Below are 24,511 nucleotides of genomic sequence, written 5' to 3' on the forward strand. Positions count from 1 at the left end.
TCACAGGTCTTTTTGAGTTGGAGGGTTTTCATTTTGTCCTGTAGTTCACTCAAGGGAATTGGAGAATCCAGTGGGTTCTGGTAGTCTTTAATAGTTGATTCTAATATTTGTATTAGACCCTGTCTTTCAAAGATAATTCGTAAAAATCCAAATAACTTCACAGATCTTCATTGTAAAGGGTTTAAACACTGTTTTCCATGCTTGTTCAATGAACCAAAAACAATTCATGAACATGCACCTGTGGAACGGTCGTTAAGACACTAAAAGCTTACAGACGGTAGGCAACTAAGGTCACAGTTATGAAAACTTAGGACACTAAAGAGGCCTTTCTACTGACTCTGAAAAACACCAAAAGAAAGATGCCCAGGGTCCCTGCTCATCTGCGTGAACGTGCCTTAGGCATGCTGCAAGGAGGCATGATGATTGTAGATGTGGCCAGGGCAAGAAATTGCATAAATGTCCATACTGAGAGACGCTTAAGACAGCACTACAGGGAGACAGGACTGACAGCTGATCATCCTCGCAGTGGCAGACCAGGTGTAACAACACCTGCACAGGATTGGTACATCCGAACATCACACCTGCGGGACAGGTACAGGATGGCAACAACAACTGCCCGAGTTACACCAAGAACGCACAATCCCTCCACAATAGGCTGAGAGAGGCTGGACTGAGGGCTTGTAAGGCAGGTCCTCACCAGACATCACCGGCAACAACGTTGCCTATGGGCACAAACCCACTGTCGCTGGACCAGACAGGACTGGCAAAAAGTGCTCTTCACTGATGAGTCACGGTTTTGTCTCACCAGAGGTGATGGTTGGATTCGCGTTTATCGTCAAAGGAATGGGCGTTACACCGAGGCCTGTACTCTGGAGCGGGATAGATTTGGAGGTGGAGGGTCCGTCATGGTCTGGGGCGGTGTGTCACAGCATCATCGGACTGAGCTTGTTGTCATTGCAGGCAATCTCAACGCTGTGCGTTACAGGGAAGACATCCTCCTCCCTCATGTGGTACCCTTCCTGCAGGTTCATCCTGACATGACCCTCCAGCATGACAATGCCACCAACCATACTGCTCGTTCTGTGCATGATTTCCTGCAAGACAGGAATGTCAGTGTTCTGCCATGGCCAGCGAAGAGCCCGCAATCCCATTGAGCATGTCTGGGACCTGTCGGATCGGAAGGTGAGGGCTAGGGCCAATCACACCAGAAATGTTTGGGAACTTACAGGTGCCTTGGTGGAAGTGTGGGGTAACATCTCACAGCAAGAACTGGCAAATATGGTGCAGTCAATGAGGAGGATATGCACTGCAGTACTTAATGCAGCTGTTACTTTTGATTTTTGACCCTCCCTTTGTTCAGGGACACATTATTCCATTTCACTTAGTCACATGTCTGTGGAACTTGTACAGTTTATTTCTCAGTTGTTGAATCTTATGTTCATACGAATATTTACACATGTTAAGTTTGCTCAAAATAAACGCAGTTGACAGAGAGGACGTTTCTTTTTTTGCTGAGATTATATGTTTTTGCTGTTTGTTCTTTGTTATAGAGCCAAACAGAGTACATCTCCATTTTGGATAGATAATTCTTTGTGTTGTTGTTTGTTTAGTGTTTTCCATTTTTCCCAGAAGTGGTTAGAGTCTATGTATTCTTCAATGACATTGATCTGATTTCTGACATGCTGTTCCTTGTTTTTCTGTAGTGTATTTCTGTATTGTTTTATTGATTCGCCATAGTGAAGGCGTAGACTCAGGTTTTCCGGGTCTCTATGTTTTTGGTTGGACAGGTTTCTCAATTTCTTTCTTAGATTTTTGCATTCTTCATCAAACCATTTTGTCATTGTTGTTAATTTTCTTCGGTTTTCTTATATATATATATATAATTTTTTTTTGTCATGTAGCAGACACTCTTATCCAGAGCGACTTACAGTAGTGAATGCATACATTTCATACATTTCTTTTTTTTTGTCCTGGCCCCCCGTGGGAATCGAACCCACAACCCTGGTGGTGCACACACCATGCTGGCGTTGCAAACGCCATGCTCTACCAACTGAGCCACAGGGAAGACTATTTGAGATTTTTAGATTTGATAGGGAAGCTGAGAGGTCAAATATACTGTTAAGATTTTCTACTGCCAAGTTTACACCTTCACTATTACAGTAGAACGTTTTGTCCAGGAAGTTGTCTAAAAGGGATTGAATTTGTTGTTACCTAATTGTTTTTTGGTAGGTTTCCAAACTACATTTATTCCATCTATAGCATTTCTTAATATTTCTCAGTTCCTTTGGCTTTGATGCCTCATAAATGAGTATTGCTCTGTTGAAGTAGACTGTGATTTTGCTGTGGTCTGATAGGGGTATCAGTGGACTGACTGTGAACGCTCTAAGAGACTCTGGGTTGAGGTCAGTGATAAAGTAGTCTACAGTACTACTGCCAAGAGATGAGGTATAGGTGTACCTACCATAGGAGTCCCCTCGAAGCCTACCATTGACTATGTACAGACTCAGCATGCGACAGAGCTGCAGGACTTGTGACCCGTTTTTGTTGGTTATGATATCATAGTTGTGCCTAGGGGGGTATATGGGGGAGGGAATGCTGTCACCTCCAGGCAGGTGTTCGTCCCCCTGTGTGCTGAGGGTGTCAGGTTCTTGTCCGGTTCTGGCATTTCGGTCGCCACAGACTAATACATGTTCCTGGGCCTGGAAATGATTCATTTCCCCCTTCAGGATGGAGAAGCTTCTTCATTAAAGTATGGGGATTCTAGTGTGGGGATATAGGTAGCACACAGGAGGACATTTTTCTCTGTTAAGATCATTTCCTTTTGAATTTCTAGCCAAATGTAAAATGTTCCTGTTTTGATTAATTTAATGGAGAGAGTTAGGTCTGCTCTATACCAAATTGGCATACCCCCTGAGTCCCTTCCCTGTTTCACACCTGGTAGTTTGGTGGATGGGACTACCAGCTCTCTCTAACCTAGAGGGCAACCAGTGGGTCCGTCTCCTCTATACCATGTTTCTTGTAGGATGACAATGTCTGTATTTCCGATTTCTTTGATGAAGTCCAGGTTCCTGCTCTTTAGGCCAAAGGCAGATGACCTCAGGCCTTGGATATTCCAGGATGAGGTAGTGAAGGCTTTGTGTTCCATAAAGTGTCCAATGTTGTTAGCCGTGTGGTTTGGCCTCAGACAAGTAAGTGTGAGCAGAGCCTGCTGAGCATCTGGTACATTCCATTGGCTTGTGCTAGTGTAAGAGTGGGGGTTGGGCCTGTTTGCCTGCTCACAGCTTGGGCGTATGTGTGACTTCCATGTTGAGGCCCTCTTTGCCGGAGTGGGGGGAATGGGGTGGGCAGGAGGAGCATACGTCTGATCTGAGGGGGCCTAAATGGTGTGGGGGGGGGGGGGTGTTGATCGGTTGGGGTGGTGGTGTGTTTGTGGCTGGTGGTGTTGTGGTCTGGATGTAGGTCCTCTATGTGTAGGTCCGGGGGGGTCCCGCAGGTCTGGGAGAGTGTCCCACTGGTCTGGGAGCGGTGTCTATTGATCTGTTGCTGCTGTGTGAAGTGTTGGGCTGCATTTGAGAGCGATGTCCTTTAGGGTCCGGGCGAAGGTGAGCACTGCTGCCTTGTATAGGTGGACCTGGTCATAGAGGTTGATCAAATCCACTGTGGAGTGGTGGGCCAGGAAAACATTTGGTTTTGAGGCACAGTCACTGGAAATACTTGCGCTGTATGGTAGCAATGTGGAAGTCTTTTTCCTGGTAGCATGGTGGAGATAACCACTTGTGCGTTGGGGAAAGTAGAAGAAGCTTTTTCAACCACTCCCTTCAGTGCTGTGGCCACCCTTTCCTGCTGTGCTCTCAGGTCGTTTGTGCCTGTGTGCATTATTATGTGGCTGGGTGAACCTAGTTGGTCCTCAGACAGAAGGTCTAGGGCACGCTGGGTGTTTGAACAACGGAGTTTAGACACTCTGTGTTTGGGCAAAAGTTTTTTTTTCTTCTATGTATTTCCCATTTGAGCTGGCTTCTCTGTCTCCTTATGTCGGGAGCTGAGGTGGGCTGTTCTGCTGGCTTCTCTGCGGGGGTGGCCACCTCTCTAGTGGTTGTTCTGTCACGCTATCCTCCTCAACCTCTCCTCCAGCAGTCTGATCGTCTCCTAGTGCTCTGTTCTTCTCCTGCTCTTGCTTTTTATATCGTTGAAGTTGTCTCACCACAGTCCAGAGTGTAGATATGTCTCTCTCCACCTCCAGCTCTCCGGGTCTGGTTAAGGGGGTGTTGTTGTGCTGGACTGTTGTCTGGGTCTGTGCTGACTGGAGTGTAATCACCTGCTGTTCCAGCTCCACCTGTCTTACCTCCAGCTGGGTGAATTTATCCTTCATTTCAATGAGGGAGTAGTACTCTGTGCTGGGAGGTTGGCTTTCCACTTGGGGTTGCTCGTCTGTGGGGTTATATAATGAAGACGTCTGGTCTGACCCGCTCGGGGTGGGGCTATCTTTCTCAAGGGAGAGCTTCTCCTGCTGAGCTAATTCTTTGATTAGGTGAAAGTCCAGCTGAAACTGTTTGGGGTTGCCCTGTACCAATACTGTTCCAGACGTATAGAGATTTAGATTAGCTGACTGTGTCCTCGTTGTCTAGTATCCTGAGTTTCAACCCCTCGTTAACACCCCCTCTCTTAACCTCTATGGGCTAGGTGGGACGCTAGCGTCCCACCCGTGGTGCACTCCATCAACAGCAGGTGCATTTCAAGAGCGGCAAATTTGAATCCAAATAAATGTCAAAATTCAAATTTTTCAAACATACAACTATTTTACACCCTTTGAAAGATAAACATCTCCTTAACCTCTTGGGGCTAGGTGGGACGCTAGCGTGCCACCCGTGGTGCACTCCATCAACAGCAGGTGCATTTCAAGAGCGGCAAATTTGAATCCAAATAAATGTCAAAATTCAAATTTTTCAAAAATACAACTATGTTACACCATTTGAAAGATAAACATCTCCTTAATCTAACCACGTTTTACGATTTCAAAAAGGCTTTACGGCGAAAGCATAAATTTAGAGTATGTTAGGACAGTACATTTACAAGAGTTGTGTGTAATGTTTTGTCAATTCAAAGACAGGGTCATCAAAACCATAAAACCAGCTAAAATGATGCACTAACCTTTTACAATCTCCATCAGATGACACTCCTAGGACATTATGTTAGACAATGCATGCATTTTTAGTTCTATCAAGTTCATATTTATATCCAAAAACAGCGTTTTACTATGGCATTGATGTTGAGGAAATCGTTTCCCTCCAATAACCGGCAGTCAAGTCAACACCACAAATTAAATAATTAAAATTAGAAAACATTGGTAAAATATTATATTGTCATTTAAAGAATTATAGATTTACATCTCTTGAACGCAATCAACTTGCCAGATTTAAAAATAACCTTACTGGGAAATCACACTGCAATAATCTGAGCACTGCGCCCAGAAAAATACGCGTTGCGATACAGACTAGACGTCATGTTGGGGAGATCTAAAATCGAAAATACTATGTAAATAATCCATTACCTTTGATTCTCTTCATCAGATGTCACTTCCAGGTATCACAGGTCCATAACGAATGTAGTTTTGTTCAAAAAAGCTCATCATTTATGTCCAAAAATCTCCGTCTTGTTAGCACATGATCTAAGCCAGCCGGACTTCTCGTCATGAACGAGGGGAAAAAATATATTTACGTTCGTTCAAACATGTCAAACGTTGTATAGCATAAATCATTAGGGCCTTTTTAACCAGAACATGAATAATATTCAAGGTGGACGAATGCATACTCTTTTATAACGTATTGGAACGAGGGTACCCAACATGAACTCGCGCGCCAGGTGTCTAATGGGCCATCATCGTTCCATGGCTCTTGTTCGGTCAGATCTCCCTCCAGAAGACTCAAAACACTTTGTAAAGGCTGGTGACATCTAGTGGAAGCAATAGGAAGTGCCAAAATATTCCTCAGCCCCTGTGTTTTTCAATGGGATAGGTTTAAAGGTAATACAACACATCAGGTATCCACTTCCTGTCAGAAAATGTCTCAGGGTTTTGCCTGCCAAATGAGTTCTGTTATACTCACAGACACCATTCGAACAGTTTTAGAAACTTTAGAGTGTTTTCTATCCATATATAATAAGTATATGCATATTCTAGTTACTGGGTAGGATTAGTAACCAGATTAAATCGGGTACATTTTTTTTATCCAGCCGTGCAAATACTGCCCCCTAGCCCTAACAGGTTAACAGAGGGGTAGTGTGCTAATATAGCACTGTGCCATAGCAGGGGATGGTCTGGTTAATATAGCACTGTGCCAGGGGATGGTTTGTGTGGAAGGTGAGGTTGCTGATGTTCCCATTTTTATAATAGTCAGCAAAAAGTGTCTCTTGATTTTCCATAAGGAGCTTCATTTTGTGATCTTTTCTTGCCTTGTCATTCTTTACATAAACAGGGTTCTGTATTTAATTACCTCTGAACAGCAGGAGGCAGCTTCTAAAGCCTCTCCATTTGGTTGGCGTAGACTGTGCGACTCTCCTGCCATTGTTGGGCTAAAGGGCTTTGACACCTCTCACTTGACACGTCAGTGCTAATTGAAGTTGTCTCAAGCTCGGCAGCCTTAATTTAGCATTCAGTCCTTATAAAGTAATGTAATGTATTTTTCTTCTTGGCTTGTGGAAATAAAATATAGCTTCAGACTGAACGTTACTCAGTTCCAGGTTGGATGGTTTTTTCAGATATCTGTTGTTTTCCAGAGCATTTTCTGTATAGTTTGGGAATAATAATCTTTGGTAGTTGTAAGTCTTCCAGGTAATTCCGTCCAAAATCAGGTTGTAGGTTTTGAGTTTTGATTTGGAGTGAAGGTTATGTTGTGGAGGGTAGTATCCTGTATATGTTCCTGACAAAAAAAATCCAAGTTTATTTAACTCTAAATCTATCTTTTTTTTAAGAACATGCTGAAAATGCAGGAACTCATCTGATCATGATCTCTCGTTCTTTCTTTCGTTCTTTCTTTCGTTCTTTCTTTCTTTCTTTCTTTCTTTCTTTCTTTCTTTCTTTCTTTCTTTCTTTCTTTCTTTCTTTCTTTCTTTCTTTCTTTCTTTCTTTCTTTCTTTCTTTCTTTCTTTCTTTCTTTCTTTGTCTCAGCGTAGTGAAGCAGACATGGCTTATTAGGAGTTAGCATACATATGAAATGATTCCCCAGTCCCAGGGGTGATGTATTATCTGTAGATTACAGTACAGGGCCTACAGCTATACTTGTAATGATTGAACATGTACTGAAGTGTAGGACGCTTGGCAGACAGACTAATATTCACACAGTCGAATCGCTTTGCTCAAAAAACATGCTGACATGGGCAGCGTCCCAAATGCTAGCCTATTCTCTCCACCGGTCAAAGTGTTGCACTGTAGAGGGAGTTGCCAGTTGGGACCCAGACTAGAAGTCTATTTGGGTGGAAGTTTCTTTCTTATGGATTTCCCTGCCTTGTGTTGATTTAATTGATTGTAGTTTGTTGTGAGGAGTGTTTCTCTCTCCCTCTCTTTCTCCGTTCGTTGTAAGAAGTGGGTAGGAGTGTTTCTCTCTCCCTCTCTTCCTCCGTTCGTTGTAAGAAGTGGGTAGGAGTGTTTCTCTCTCCCTCTCTTTCTCCGTTCATTGTAAGAAGTGGGTAGGAGTGTTTCTCTCTCCCTCTCTCTCTCCGTTCATTGTAAGAAGTGGGTAGGAGTGTTTCTCTCTCCCTCTCTCTCTCCGTTCATTGTAAGAAGTGAGTAGGAGTGTTTCTCTTCCTCTCTCTCCGTTCATTGTAAGAAGTGAGTAGGAGTGTTTCTCTCACTCTGTTTGTTGTAAGATGTGGGTAGGAGTTTCTCTTCCTCTCTCTCTCTCCATTCGTTGTAAGAAGTGAGTAGGAGTGTTCCTCTCTCTCTCCCCCTCTGTCTGCATTAAAAGGAAATGTTTCAAATGAATGTGTCCTGTGAATTGATGAAGCCTCACAACAGATTTTGTCTCTCCCTCTGTGTGTGTGTGTGTGTGTGTGTGTGTGTGTGTGTGTGTGTGTGTGTGTGTGTGTGTGTGTGTGTGTGTGTGTTCCAGGTACCTGGGTCTGTCAGGTCTGCAGGCCCAAGGAAAATGGAAAGACATTTCTGCATATGAAAGCCGATCAGATCAAACGTCGATATGCAAAGCCAATCGGGAGGCCCAGAAATAAGCTCAAACAAAGAATGTAAGTTTATCATTATGGTCTCTTCTTACTTTGTTGTACCAATAAATGATTGTTCAGAGTGTCTGTAAACCACCTTATTGACTCCAGGAAATTAACCAGCTTTTTATCGCAATATTTTGTTATTGAGTTATGACTAAGTTGTTAGTACTTACATTCTCATAAAGTTTAGCTTTGTTTCTCTGTATAGCTTTTATTTATGACTCTTTGAAAACAATTTTGTATCCTAACCCGATGTTGTTTTGTTTTCTAGGTCTGTAAGCAGTGGTGATGGCTCCATGCTAGCCCGGGGAGGAAGGGGGTCACCTGGTAGGGGTCAAAAGCTTACCGTCTGTTCCACACCTTCATCTGGTCATGCAGCATCTGTGAAGAACGCCACAGACAGATTGGCTGTTGCTACAGCTGACCCCTGTTGGGCAGGTGACGCTGTCACCCCCACTCCCCAATTCACCACCTCCTCCTCCACCCTCTCCACCACTCCCCCCCTCACGCCCACCTCGTCCTCCTCCTCCACCCCAGCAGCTATACTCACCGTTAACAAGAAAACCAAAGGGCTTATCGATGGGCTTTCCAAATTCTTTACCCCCTCGCCTGTCGGTCGTAGGTCGTCGCGAGCCGGCGAGATCTTAGACCCCTCAGCCTCGAAAGGGTCACAGTCTTGTTCTCCTGCTAGGAAAAAGCCTGTCCCTCCGCCAAAACTATGGAAACTAAGTCAATCTCCGTCAGTTGTTGGCATGGCTGCAAAGCTAACCCCCACCAGCCTATCTCCCTGTACACTCCCCCTCTCTCCCCCACCCACGTTGTCTGGACAGGGCTCCACCACCTCCCAGGTATTCTCCACCTCTGCTAACTCCCCTCAGAGTTCTTCCAGCCAGTCTAGCGTCCCCTCCCTTACTATTTTGTCTGATCACAACCAGCTTAAGGGACTCTTTGACGGACTCTCCCATATCTATGCCACTCAGGGACAGTCTCGGAAAAAGGGACTGCCTTGTTACGCACCACCTAAGCGCAGGCACCATAAGGCATCCAAAACGTGTCCTCTCATTCCCCATCCTTCCCAGCAGCACCTTGGAAAGAAAGAGAGAATAAAGAATCGGTTGCTGTTGTTGTCCCATTCATCCCCTAACGCCTCTTCCCATCCTGGGCACGGCCGGCCAAGGGGGCGCCCCTTTAAGTTGGTCAGTCATTTCAGACGTAACCCCTTTTTTAAAAAGCACAGAACGCTAGGCAGGCTAAGATATAGAATGACCCCTCAGAAGGGAACCCAGGAAATGACCCCTCAGAAGGGAACCCAGGAAACACCAGGAAAGGGAGACATGACAGACGAAGGAAGAATTAAGACAGAGCACCACCATGGTAAGAAAAGGCTTGAACGCTCCGACCCAAACTACCTGCGTCTACTGCTATCTTTTTTTTTTTAAACCCCAAGGCTTGTCACAAATTGCCTGGCTATTTATAAAAATGTATACTACTGTATGAGCTAGCTAATGTTTTCTTTTAAAGAGTGAACAAGCACATTGTGGCTTTACCTCACTTTTATTAAATAACATTTTAACAAGTTTCTACTACTAATCTTTTCTTTTTACCACATACTTTTAATTAATTAATTTCAATTTGTTTAACCTGTTTATTTGCGTATTTTGACTTGAATTGATGTATTTTAGTCTAGCAACGCGGCTTCAGTTCCATCTCGCTGTCGCCGGCTCCTTTATTATAGTAGTGCATCATATTAGTGCATGACCTAAACCCTAAACCCTCATACTGCTTCCTCTGTCCTCCTGTCCATGACCTAAACCCTAAACCCTCATACTGCTTCCTCTGTCCTCCTGTCCATGACCTAAACCCTAAACCCTCATACTGCTTCCTCTGTCCTCCTGTCCATGACCTAAACCCTCATACTGCTTCCTCTGTCCTCCTGTCCTTGACCTAAACCCTCATACTGCTTCCTCTGTCCTCCTGTCCATGACCTAAACCCTAAACCCTCATACTGCTTCCTCTGTCCTCCTGTCCTTGACCTAAACCCTCATACTGCTTCCTCTGTCCTCCTGTCCATGACCTAAACCCTAAACCCTCATACTGCTTCCTCTGTCCTCCTGTCCTTGACCTAAACCCTCATACTGCTTCCTCTGTCCTCCTGTCCATGACCTAAACCCTAAACCCTCATACTGCTTCCTCTGTCCTCCTGTCCATGACCGAAACCCTCATACTGCTTCCTCTGTCCTCCTGTCCATGACCTAAAGCCTAAACCCTCATACTGCTTCCTCTGTCCTCCTGTCCATGACCTAAACCATCATACTGCTTCCTCTGTCCTCCTGTCCTTGACCTAAACCCTCATACTGCTTCCTCTGTCCTCCTGTCCTTGACCTAAACCCTAATACTGCTTCCTCTGTCCTCCTGTCCTTGACCTAAACCCTCATACTGCTTCCTCTGTCCTCCTGTCCATGACCTAAACCCTCATACTGCTTCCTCTGTCCTCCTGTCCATGACCTAAAGCCTCATACTGCTTCCTCTGTCCTCCTGTCCATGACCTAAAGCCTCATACTGCTTCCTCTGTCCTCCTGTCCATGACCTAAACCCTAAACCCTCATACTGCTTCCTCTGTCCTCCTGTCCATGACCTAAACCCTCATACTGCTTCCTCTGTCCTTGACCTAAACCCTCATACTGCTTCCTCTGTCCTCCTGTCCATGACCTAAAGCCTAAACAGTCATACTGCTTCCTCTGTCCTCCTGTCCATGACCTAAAGCCTCATACTGCTTCCTCTGTCCTCCTGTCCTTGACCTAAACCCTCATACTGCTTCCTCTGTCCTCCTGACCATGACCTAAAGCCTAAACCCTCATACTGCTTCCTCTGTCCTCCTGTCCTCCTGTCCTTGACCTAAACCCTCATACTGCTTCCTCTGTCCTCCTGTCCATGACCTAAAGCCTAAACCCTCATACTGCTTCCTCTGTCCTCCTGTCCATGACCTAAAGCCTAAATCCTCATACTGCTTCCTCTGTCCTCCTGTCCTTGACTTAAACCCTCATACTGCTTCCTCTGTCCTCCTGTCCTTGACCTAAACCCTCATACTGCTTCCTCTGTCCTCCTGTCCTTGACCTAAACCCTCATACTGCTTCCTCTGTCCTCCTGTCCATGACCTAAAGCCTAAACCCTCATACTGCTTCCTCTGTCCTCCTGTCCTTGACCTAAACCCTCATACTGCTTCCTCTGTCCTCCTGTCCATGACCTAAACCCTCATACTGCTTCCTCTGTCCTCCTGTCCATGACCTAAAGCCTCATACTGCTTCCTCTGTCCTCCTGTCCATGACCTAAAGCCTAAACCCTCATACTGCTTCCTCTGTCCTCCTGTCCTTGACCTAAACCCTCATACTGCTTCCTCTGTCCTCCTGTCCTTGACCTAAACCCTCATACTGCTTCCTCTGTCCTCCTGTCCATGACCTAAACCCTCATACTGCTTCCTCTGTCCTCCTGTCCTTGACCTAAACCCTCATACTGCTTCCTCTGTCCTCCTGTCCATGACCTAAACCCTAAACCCTCATACTGCTTCCTCTGTCCTCCTGTCCATGACCTAAACCCTCATACTGCTTCCTCTGTCCTCCTGTCCATGACCTAAAGCCTAAACCCTCATACTGCTTCCTCTGTCCTCCTGTCCATGACCTAAAGCCTAAACCCTCATACTGCTTCCTCTGTCCTCCTGTCCTTGACCTAAACCCTCTTACTGCTTCCTCTGTCCTCCTGTCCATGACCTAAAGCCTCATACTGCTTCCTCTGTCCTCCTGTCCATGACCTAAACCCTAAACCCTCATACTGCTTCCTCTGTCCTCCTGTCCTTGACCTAAACCCTCATACTGCTTCCTCTGTCCTCCTGTCCATGACCTAAACCCTAAACCCTCATACTGCTTCCTCTGTCCTCCTGTCCATGACCTAAACCCTCATACTGCTTCCTCTGTCCTCCTGTCCATGACCTAAACCCTCATACTGCTTCCTCTGTCCTCCTGTCCTTGACCTAAACCCTCATACTGCTTCCTCTGTCCTCCTGTCCATGACCTAAACCCTCATACTGCTTCCTCTGTCCTCCTGTCCATGACCTAAACCCTCATACTGCTTCCTCTGTCCTCCTGTCCATGACCTAAACCCTCATAATGCTTCCTCTGTCCTCCTGTCCATGACCTAAACCCTAAACCCTCATACTGCTTCCTCTGTCCTCCTGTCCATGACCTAAACCCTCATACTGCTTCCTCTGTCCTCCTGTCCTTGACCTAAACCCTCATACTGCTTCCTCTGTCCTCCTGTCCATGACCTAAACCCTCATACTGCTTCCTCTGTCCTCCTGCCCTTGACCTAAACCCTCATACTGCTTCCTCTTGTCCTTGACCCTCTGCCATTGTGCACTGCCTTCGCCCACGGGGATCGTTATCTACCTGTAGTGTATTGTGGTTGCATTATTAGCATCCCCCCCCCGTTCCACCCACCACTACCCCACTACCACCAGTGGCACTGTCACCATTCACCCTCACCTCCAACTGTCATTAGACTGACACATACACCCTAGTGATTAACATTCACCTACCATTGACGATTCACACTTGACACTCGACTATTGATCAGCTATTGATCTATCTCTCCATCATATGGTGTCATAGGTCTGGTTTCCCGGACACAGATTTAGCTTGGTCCTAGACTAAGAAGCACGTCCAATTTTAGATTCTCAATTGAGCTTTTTAGTCCAGGGCTTAATCTGTGTCTAGGAAACCGGACCTAAAGGGCTAAGATCCCGTTTTTTTGTTTTTAAGGATATGGATTGGATTTGAAGGGGTTGTTAACAGAGGTGTGACCAAGTCACTGTTATTCAAGTCACATGGTCTGAGTCTCAAGTCAAGTCCAAAGTAGAACGGATCGAGTCTGGAGTCAAGTCCAAGTCGTGCATTCTAAGAGCGAGTCGCGTCTCAAGTTACTTTTCCAAGTTGAGTCTCAAGTAAAGTAAAAAAAATAATTATAATCTATACATGCAATGACTGGTTTAACCTCTATGGGCTAGGCGGGACGAATTCGTCCCACCTACGTAACAGCCACTTGAAGCCTGTGGCGGGATTTTCAAAACCTTAAAAATCCTATTACTTCAATTTCTCAAACATATGACTATTTTACAGCTATTTAAAGACAAGACTCTCGTTAATCTAACCACACTGTCCGATTTCAAAAAGGCTTTACAACGAAAGCAAAACATTAGATTATGTCAGCAGAGTACCAAGCCAGAAATAATCAGACACCCATTTTTCAAGCTAGCATATAATGTCACCAAAACCCAGAAGACAGCTAAATGCAGCACTCACCTTTGATGATCTTCATCAGATGACAACCCTAGGACATTATGTTATACAATACATGCATGTTTTGTTCAATCAAGTTCATATTTATATAAAAAAACAGCTTTTTACATTAGCATGTGACGTTCAGAACTAGCATACCCCCCGCAAACTTCCGGGAATTCGCTAACATTTTACTAAATTACTCACGATAAACGTTCACAAAAAGCATAACAATTATTTTAAGAATTATAGATACAGACCTCCTCTATGCACTCGATATGTCCGATTTTAAAATAGCTTTTTGGTGAAAGCACATTTTGCAATATTCTAAGTACATAGCCCAGGCATCACGGGCTAGCTATTTAGACACCCGGCAAGTTTAGCACTCACCATAATCATATTTACTATTATAAAAGTTTGATTACCTTTTGTTGTCTTCGTCAGAATGCACTCCCAGGACTGCTACTTCAATAACAAATGTTGGTTTGGTCCAAAATAATCCATCGTTATATCCGAATAGCGGCGTTTTGTTCGTGCGTTCCAGACACTATCCGAAATGGTAAAGAAGAGTCGCGCGCATGGCGCAATTCGTGACAAAAAACTTCTAAATATTCCATTACCGTACTTCGAAGCATGTCAACCGCTGTTTAAAATCTATTTTTACGCCGTTTTTCTCGTAGAAAAGCGATAATATTCCGACAGGGAATCTCCTTTTCGGCAAACAGAGGAAAAAATCACAAAGGCGGGGGCGGTCGGGTCATGCGCCTAAGCCCAGAGTCCCTTGATCGGCCACTTGAGAAAGGCGATAATGTGTTTCAGCCTGGGGCTGGGATGACGACATTCTGTTTTTTCCCGGGCTCTGAGCGCCTATGGACGACGTAGGAAGTGTCACGTTAGAGCAGAGATCCTTAGTAAAAGATAGAGATGGAAAAGAAGTTCAAGAAATGGTCAGACAGGCCACTTCCTGTAAAGGAATCTCTCAGGTTTTGACCTGCCATTTGAGTTCTGTTACACTCACAGACACCATTCAAACAGTTTTAGAAACTTTAGGGTGTTTTCTATCCATATGTAATAAGTATATGCATATTCTACTTACTGGGTAGGAGTGGTAACCAGATTAAATCGGGTATGTTTTTTATCCAGCCGTGTCAATACTGCCCCCTAGCCCTAACAGGTTAACTACAAATCTTTGTCTATGTATTGAGGCTATCAGGTGGCCCTTTTCATTATTTTGTCTACAACACATTTTGATTATGTGTTTTTTAAATAGGGACCTTAAAACAGTCTTTTTATTACATTTTGGGGGTATTTTACCTCCTTTTTCTCCCTCATTTTGATCTTGTCTCATCGCTGTAACTCCGTAACGGCTCAGGAGGCAAAGGTTGAGTCTTGGTTCCTCCGAAACATGACACACCAAGCCGCGCTTCTTAACACCCACCTTCTTAACCCGGAAGCCAGCCGCACCAATGTGTCGGAGCAAATCATCATTCAACTGTCGACCGAGGTCAGCCTGCAAGCCCCCGGCCCGCCCCTAGGAGACGCTAGAACACGATGAGCCAAGTAAAGCCCCCTTGGCCTAACCCTCCCCTAACGCGGATGACGCTGGGCCAATTGTGCGCCGGCCTATGGGACTCCCGATCACGGCCAGTTGTGACACAGCCTGGGAACGAACCTGGGTCTGTAGTGACACCTTAAACCGCTGCGCCACTCACGAGGCCCAACTTGTAACAGTCTTAAAGACATGCTTCTGAATTTTGGCAATGAGGCGCTTTATCTACTTTCCCAGAGTCAGATGAAGTAAGGGAATACTATATTTATGTCTCTGTCCTGTATGAAGGAAGTTAGTGGTAGTTTTGCGAGCCAATGCTAATTAGCGTTAGCACAATGACTGGAAGTCTATGGGTAGCTACTAGCATGCTCATTGCAAAAATCCCATAGTATCCCTTTAAGGGCCTGAAGTCAGCAGAAGGCAAGTCAGGTTGATGTGCTCAATGTAGATTTAGTTACAGGTCTTGTTGATCCAATGATGAAAGTGCAATATCATCAACATATGCAAAAGAACATATGCATCAGCAAAAATCACTGAAGCTGGACACTCATATCTCCCTCACTAACTTTAAGCACCAGCTGTCAGAGCAGCTCACATTTCACTGCACCTGTACATAGCCCATCTGTAAATAGCCCATCCAACTACCTCATCCCCATACTGTTATTTATTTTATTTATTTTGCTCCTTTGCACCCCAGTATCTCTACTTGCACATTCATCTTCTGCACATTTATCACACCAGTATTTAATTGCTATATTGTAATTATTTCGCCACTATGGCCTATTTATTGCCTTACCTCCCTTATCCTACCTCATTTGCACACACTGTATATAGACTTTTTCCTATTGTATTACTGACTGTATGTTTGTTTATTCCATGTGTAACTCTGTTGTTTGTGACGCACTGCTTTGCTTTATCTTGTCCAGGTCGCAGTTGTAAATGAGAACTTGTTCTCAACTAGCCTTCCTGGTTAAATAAAGGTGAAATAAAATAAAAATATACAAGTAGATTTACCAAATATACATGGGCAATAGCCCAAAATAAATAGCCTCTGTATCAGACTTAACCTGTCATAACTGAATGGCCCCAGTGGAGGGCCAAACTGTACTGCCAAGTTCCCCTTGAGGAACCAAAAGGAGTCCGATATAAGCACTTGGCCCTTCCCAGGACCATACAATTACCCAATTGGCAATTACACAACCAATAAACTGGTTCTACAATGTAAAAGGCAATTTCCACATCCATTGTTACATTCTTCTTAATCAGAATGAATGATTATTAATGATATTTCATCACCATTCATACATGGAACAAACATTTTATCTTATTCAACATACTGACTCCAAAGCGTGGCGCGCAGGGCACTTAGCGTAGTCTATGCCCACTGAGGCGTTGCCGCTTCTATTACACACGACCAGAATGACAGACGAATAGGACACAAACACACGGAGCTCCGACATAACCTGGGAAACATGAACAAGGGAAGCCATTCGTTGAATTAATTGAACAGAACTTCTACCTCAATAAACAATGAACATCGCGCCCACCCAGAGCGTAAGAAATGGTCAATGAAAATGTATTGTATCAAACATGAAACAAATAAAACCTACGGTGATGGAATGATGAAACACAATTATTGTAGTATTAGATAAACTATAGATTTCCCACACATGGCCCTTTAAACGTGCAAAAGCACCAGCAAACATTTCAACCACAGAACAAAGCACACGCTCCACTGACGGGAGTTTGGAGTGCGCAAGTGGAGAAACGCGCCTATGATGCCTCTTTACCACAAAATAAAAAATACAAACTTCATAAATAAATTATACATTTCAAGGATTTTTTACATGCCAAAAGACCAGTAGGCATAAGTGTTGTTTGATGCCCCATTGCTAGTGTTGTTAAGTGTTGTTTGATGCCCCATTGCTAGTGAGCATCCAAAGTAAAAGTTAATATTCTTGATCACCAATCATATTTATTTATTATGTCAATCCTCTGTCCCTAAAATGTGATGTTTGCACTGCACTATAGCTGCACTATAGCACTGCACTATAGCTGCACAGCAAATCAGCAATCTCTGCTCGCTCATCCGACCTGTGTTGAGTGACAGTTTGCTGGTCCAATCAGAGGGCAGACTGTGCGTTTTCAGTAGCCAATCTGTTTCGCTTTTTTTTTTTTTTTGCAAGGGTGACACTGCCGTTACTGTCTCTGGCTGCATGGAGAGTAATCCACAAAATAAGTGAAAAAAAAAACATTACAAAACCTGGCCCGATAATTTCAAGTAATCCGTTTCAAATTGAGTGCCCGAGTCTTGAGGCTCCAAGTCTCAAGTAATTTTATTTTCTGTCGAGTCTCAAATCATAAAATGTGTGACTTGAGTCAGACTCGAGTCCAAGTCATGTGACTGGAGTCCACAACTCTGGTATAGAAGCAATAGTGTTTTCATTTGAAAGCCATCTACATAATTTAAAACTCATACTTAAGTCTCAAGCTAATCTCTGTAATTATTGATTTGTTTATGTATAATTTACACTTATTGTAACACATTCTGTTTTGTTGGTGTATAATACATCATTTCAAGTGTTTTTTTATTAAATTTATGCTAAAGCTGCTTGCTTAGGTTTTCAACAAAATTGTTGTTTCATCGTATTCTCCACACTCTGCTCCTGTCACTGCCTTGGCTTTTTAACTCATGGTCATTTGTCCCAAATATTCCCTATATAGTGCACTACTTTAGATCAGAGCCCTATGGGTTGTATTGGTCGTGGTCTAAAGTAGTGCGCTGTATAGGGAATAGAGGGCCATTTGGGACGTAGCCTTGGTGGGATAACATAAGCACATGAAAGCAGTTACGTAATTAGTGATTTAGTTTCACATCATTACATTAGGGATTTTCAAATGCACATCCAGAGATGAGATATACATTATCATTATGATATATAAATACATGATGCATACGTACATGATACATACATTATAATACATACATTATGATGTATACATACATGATGCATACATTATGATATATACATACATGATGCATACATTATGATACATACATGATATATACATACGTGATGCATACATACATGATATATACATGCATGATGCATACATTATGATATATACATACATGATGCATACATACATGATATATACATACATGATGCATACATTATGATATATATACAGTTGAAGTCGGAAATTTACATACACTTAGATTGGAGTCATTAAAACTCGTTTTTCAACCACTCCACACATTTCTTGTTAACAAACTCGTTTTGGCAAGTCGGTTAGGACATCTACTTTGTGCAACACACAAGTAATTTTTCCAACAATTGTTTACAGACAGATTATTTCACTTATAATTGACTGTATCGCAATTCCAGTGGGTCAGATGTTTACATACACTAAGTTGACTGTGCCTTTAAACAGCTTGGAAAATTCCAGAAAAGTATGTCATGGCTTTAGAAGCTTCTGATAGGCCAATTGACATCATTTGAGTCAATTGGAGGTGTACCTGTGGATGTATTTCAAGGCCTACCTTCAAACTCAGTGCCTCTTTGCGTGACATCATGGGAAAATCAAAAGAAATCAGCCAAGACCTCAGTAAAAAAATTGTAGACCTCCACAAGTCTGGTTCATCCTTGGAAGCAATTTCCAAACGCCTGAAGGTACCACGTTCATCTGTACAAACAATAGTACGCAAGTATAAACACCATGGGACCACGCAGCCGTCATACCGCTCAGGAAGGAGACGCGTTCTGTCTCCTAGAGATGAACGTACTTTGGTGCGAAAAGTGCAAATCAATCCCAGAACAACAGCAAAGGACCTTCCCTGTAGCTCAGTTGGTAGAGCATGGTGTTTGCAACACCAGGGTTGTGGGTTCGATTCCCATGGGGGGGCAGCACAGAAAAAAAAATGTATGATATGTATGAAATTGTATGAAATGTATGCATTCACTACTGTAAGTCGCTCTGGATAAGAGCGTCTGCTAAATGACTCAAATGTAAATGTTGTGAAGATGCTGGAGGAAACGGGTACAAAAGTATCTATATCCACAGTAAAATGAGTCCTATATTGACAAAACCTGAAAGGCCGCTCAGCAAGGAAGAATCCACTGCTCCAAAACCGCCATAAAAAAGCCTACGGTTTGCAACTGCACATGGGGACAAAGACCGTACAAAGTCCTCTGGTCTGATGAAACAACAATATAAGTATTTGGCCATAATGAAAATTGTTATGTTTGGAGGAAAAAGGGGGAGGCTTGCAAGCCGAAGTACACCATCCCAACTGTGAAGCACAGGGGTGGCAGCATCATGTTGTGGGGGTGCTTTACTGCAGGAGGGACTGGTGCACTTCACACAATAGATGGCATCATGAGAGAGGAAAATTATGTGGATATATTTAAGCAACATCTCAAGACATCAGTCAGGAAGTTAAAGCTTGGTCGCAAATGGGTCTTCCAAATGGCCAATGACCCCAAGCATACTTCCAAAGTTGTGGCAAAATGGCTTAAGGACAACAAAGTCAAGGTATTGGAGTGGCCATCGCAAAGCCCTGACCTCAATCCTATAGAAAATGTGTGGGCAGAACTGAAAAAGTGTGTGTGAGCAAGGAGGCCTACAAACCTGACTCAGTTACACCAGCTCTGTCAGGAGGAATGGGCCAAAATTCACCCAACTTATTGTGGGAAGTATGTTGAAGGCTACCCAAAACATTTGATCCAAGTTAAACAATTTAAAGGCAATGCTACCAAATACTAATTGAGTGTATGTAAACTTCTGACCCACTGGGAATGTGATGAAAGAAATAAAAGCTGAAATAAATAATTCTCTCTATTATTATTCTGACATTTCACATTCTTAAAATAAAGTGGTGATCCTAACTGACCTAAGACAGGGAATATTTACTCGGATTAAATGTCAGGAATTGTGAAAAACTGAGTTTAAATGTTTTTGGCTAATGTATATGTAAACTTCCGACTTCAACTGTACATGATGATACATTCATTATGATACATACATTATGGTATATACATTATGATACATACATTATGATATATACATTATGATACATATATTATGATACATACATTATGATATATACATAATGATACATACATTATGATATATACATTATGATACATACATTATGATATATACATTATGATATATACATTATGATACATACAGCATGATACATTCATTATGATACATACAGCATGATACATATATTATGATACATACAGCATGATATATACATTATGATACATACATTATGATATATATATTATGATACATATATTATGATATACATTATGATACATACATTATGATATATATATATATTATGATACATACATTATGATACATACATTATGATACATATATTATGATATATACATTAGGATATATACATTAGGATACATACATTAGGATACATACATTGTGATATATGCATTGTTATATATGCATTACAAGCACATTAAAACCAAATGCATTTACTAGCGAATTGACATGCGCTACAGAACACCGTTCCCCATCTGCTGTATAAAGAACTGATGATCCACCATGTTTGATTATACACCTCTGATGTGAATGTAACATGCTGTTTGGTTACTGTGACTGTAACAGTGTAACAGGCTGTTCCATGCTGTTTGGTTACTGTGACTGTAACAGTGTAACAGGCTATAACATGCTGTTGGTTACTGTGGCTGTAACAGACTGTAACATGCTGTTTGGTTACTGTGACTGTAACATGCTGTTTGCTTACTGTGACTAACATGCTGTTTGCTTACTGTGACTGTAACATGCTGTTTGGTTACTGTGACTGTAACATGCTGTTTGCTTACTGTGACTGTAACATGCTGTTTGGTTACTGTGACTGTAACATGCTGTTTGGTTACTGTGACTGTAACATGCTGTTTGGTTACTGTGACTGTAACATGCTGTTTGGTTACTGTGACTGTAACATGCTGTTTGCTTACTGTGACTGTAACATGCTGTTTGGTTACTGTGACTGTAACATGCTGTTTGGTTACTGTGACTGTAACATGCTGTTTGGTTACTGTGACTGTAACAGGCTGTTTGGTTACTGTGACTGTAACAGGCTGAAACATGCTGTTTGGTTACTGTGACTGTAACATGCTGTTTGGTTACTGTGACTGTGACTGTAACAGGCTGTTTGGTTACTGTGACTGTAACATGCTGTTTGGTTACTGTGACTGTAACAGGCTGTTTGGTTACTGTGACTGTAACATGCTGTTTGGTTACTGTGACTGTAACAGGCTGTTTGGTTACTGTGACTGTAACCAGGTTGTTTGGTTACTGTGACTAACGGATTGTAATGTTTGGTTGCTGTAACAGGCAGTGAAGTGGGGCTGAGGGTGAAGCAGGAACCTGGCTTTGTAGCGGTCTCCAGGGAACACGTCACAGAGGAAGATGTGGAGATATTCACACAGGTCCAAGAGCTCTCGTCGCAGGTGAGGAAACTGTTCAAAATAAACCTCTCTCAATCACACTTCTCACACCTATCACCTGATCAATACAAGTTAGATCTAGCCTGTAGTTTATTTAACATGACAAATTCTAAATGTGTCTTTTTTTTTCTAACATGAAGAGTAGTTTAGTGTCAAGAAGGGTCCACATCCCATTGTTGAAGTTGCTGTCTGTGTCAGACTGTTTGAATGCTTGTGGTATGACATTTTCTTTTGTTTTGTCATGTTTAGAGAAATGGAACCATGACCATCACTGACTCTGGACGATTCCCTGCCTTCATAGAGTTTGGGAAGTATTGTATCCAAACCTGGTACTCTTCGCCTTACCCACCTGAATACTCAAGGTAAGCTTCATTTTTTACTCAGCCAAATTAGGACCAATCAATGTTATTAGACCCAGTTTAGAAAACATTGTCCTTGTCCTATAGAAATACTGTATTTTGAGAGCATTATACCAGTGTTCGGATTTACTGTGTTTTCTAGGCTTTTAATTTGCAAGCTGAAATACAAATTGTCTTGTTGTCTCTGTCGTTGGCAGATTGCAAAAGCTTTACCTGTGTGAGTTCTGTCTGAAGTACATGAAAAGCAAGAACATCCTACAGCGACACACCAAGAAGTGTGGCTGCTTTCACCCTCCGGCCAATGAGATTTACAGGAAGGACGACCTTTCAGTGTTCGAGGTCAGAGGTCACTCTTCACAGTAGTAAAGCAATGGTTGTGTCCCAAATGGCAGTATATTCCCTATATCTAGTGCACTACTTTTGACCATATATATATATATATATATATATATATGTGTGTATATGTATATATGTGTATATGTATGTATATGTATATGTGTATATGTATATGTATGTATATGTATGTTTCTGGCCATTTTGAGCCTGTAATCGAACCCACAAATGCTGACGCTCCAGAAACTCAACTAGTCTAAAGAAGGCCAGTTTTATTGCTTCTTTAATCAGGACAACAGTTTTCAGCTGTGCTAACATAATTGCAAAAGGGTTTTCTAAGGATCAATTAGCCTTTTAAATTGATCAACTTGGATTAGCTAACAAAACGTACCATTGGAACACAGGAGTGATGGTTGCTGATAATGGGCCTCTGTACGCCTATGTAGATATTCCATAAAAAATCTGCCGTTTCCAGCTGCAATAGTCATTAACAATGTCTACACTATATTTCTGATCAATGTGATGTTATTTTAATGCACAGAAAAAGTGCTTTTCTTTCAAAAACAAGGACATTTCTAAGTGACCCCAAACTTTTGAACGGTAGTGTGTGTGTGTGTGTGTGTGTGTGTGTGTGTGTGTGTGTGTGTGTGTGTGTGTGTGTGTGTGTGTGTGTGTGTGTGTGTGTGTGTGTGTGTGTGTGTGTGTGTGTGTGTGTGTATAAGACAATTAGATCCATTTGAATCCCACCTTGTAACACAACAAAATGTGGAAAAAGTCAAGGGGTCTAAATACTTTCTGAAGGCACTGAATTATAGTGCACTACTTTGAAGCAGATCCTTTATTGGCCTGGTCAAATTGCAGTGCACTTAAAAGGGAATTGAGTTCCATTTGAGACGCTGCCCCGTGATCATGGTGCTGCATCTGTATGACATGTGACTGAATGGTTTTGAGGGACAGGAAGAAAGAATCTACTGTTGGTTTTGAATTTTAACAATGTTCTTATGCTGGTCTTGTTCTGTGTTTAGGTTGATGGAAATGTCAGCAAGCTCTTCTGCCAAAACCTCTGCCTGTTAGCCAAGCTGTTCCTAGATCACAAGACCCTATATTATGACGTGGAGCCTTTCCTTTTTTACATACTAACAAAGAACGACAACAAAGGCTGTCATCTTGTGGGTTATTTCTCCAAGGTGAGGATTTTCAATAGCATGAAAAATGTTTTTCTTTCATCCAGTTGGACAAGTGTTTGATTAATGCAGTGACACTGTCTTTACTGTGTTAGTCATGATTAATGCAGTGACACTGTCTTTACTATATTAGTCATGATTAATGCAGTGACACTGTCTTTACTGTATTAGTCATGATTAATGCAGTGACACTGTCTTTACTATATTAGTCATGATTAATGCAGTGACACTGTCTTTACTGTGTTAGTCATGATTAATGCAGTGGCACTGTCTTTACTGTGTTAGTCATGATTAATGCAGTGACACTGTCTTTACTGTGTTAGTCATGATTAATGCAGTGACACTGTCTTTACTGTATTAGTCATGATTAATGCAGTGACACTGTCTTTACTATATTAGTCATGATTAATGCAGTGACACTGTCTTTACTATATTAGTCATGATTAATGCAGTGACACTGTCTTTACTGTGTTAGTCATGATTAATGCAGTGACACTGTCTTTACTGTGTTAGTCATGATTAATGCAGTGACACTGTCTTTACTATATTAGTCATGATTAATGCAGTGACACTGTCTTTACTGTGTTAGTCATGATTAATGCAGTGACACTGTCTTTACTGTGTTAGTCATGATTAATGCAGTGACACTGTCTTTACTATATTAGTCATGATTAATGCAGTGACACTGTCTTTACTGTGTTAGTCATGATTAATGCAGTGACACTGTCTTTACTGTATTAGTCATGATTAATGCAGTGGCACTGTCTTTACTGTGTTAGTCATGATTAATGCAGTGACACTGTCTTTACTGTGTTAGTCATGATTAATGCAGTGACACTGTCTTTACTATATTAGTCATGATTAATGCAGTGACACTGTCTTTACTATATTAGTCATGATTAATGCAGTGACACTGTCTTTACTATATTAGTCATGATTAATGCAGTGACACTGTCTTTACTGTGTTAGTCATGATTAATGCAGTGACACTGTCTTTACTATATTAGTCATGATTAATGCAGTGACACTGTCTTTACTGTGTTAGTCATGATTAATGCAGTGACAG

The 24,511-nt window shown here is 42.4% G+C and overlaps 1 protein-coding gene and 1 long non-coding RNA gene across 11 annotated transcripts in view; one reads left to right on the forward strand and one right to left on the reverse strand.

The window, feature by feature from the left end:
- Nucleotides 1-24,511, forward strand: part of LOC106589879 (histone acetyltransferase KAT6B) — a 102,750-nt gene that overhangs the window by 46,427 nt on the left and 31,812 nt on the right. For 8 of the 10 annotated variants that reach the window (XM_045710443.1, XM_045710444.1, XM_045710446.1 and 5 more), the window contains 6 exons: nt 8,103-8,232; nt 8,483-9,585; nt 21,457-21,572; nt 21,819-21,931; nt 22,126-22,267; nt 23,287-23,448. In XM_045710443.1, the coding sequence (XP_045566399.1) occupies nt 8,103-8,232; nt 8,483-9,585; nt 21,457-21,572; nt 21,819-21,931; nt 22,126-22,267; nt 23,287-23,448 (1,766 nt within the window). The remainder of the gene's footprint in view (nt 1-8,102; nt 8,233-8,482; nt 9,586-21,456; nt 21,573-21,818; nt 21,932-22,125; nt 22,268-23,286; nt 23,449-24,511) is intronic. The other 2 variants (XM_045710450.1, XM_045710451.1) reach the window with 1 other exon arrangement.
- Nucleotides 11,175-11,498, reverse strand: LOC123731477 (uncharacterized). The gene is made up of 3 exons (XR_006762627.1): nt 11,415-11,498; nt 11,285-11,366; nt 11,175-11,202 (listed from the first exon to the last, which is right to left on the reverse strand). It is a non-coding gene; the product is annotated as an uncharacterized lncRNA (long non-coding RNA).

This window comes from Salmo salar, chromosome ssa28 (assembly GCF_905237065.1).
Source record: "Salmo salar chromosome ssa28, Ssal_v3.1, whole genome shotgun sequence".
Lineage (NCBI taxonomy): Eukaryota > Metazoa > Chordata > Actinopteri > Salmoniformes > Salmonidae > Salmo > Salmo salar.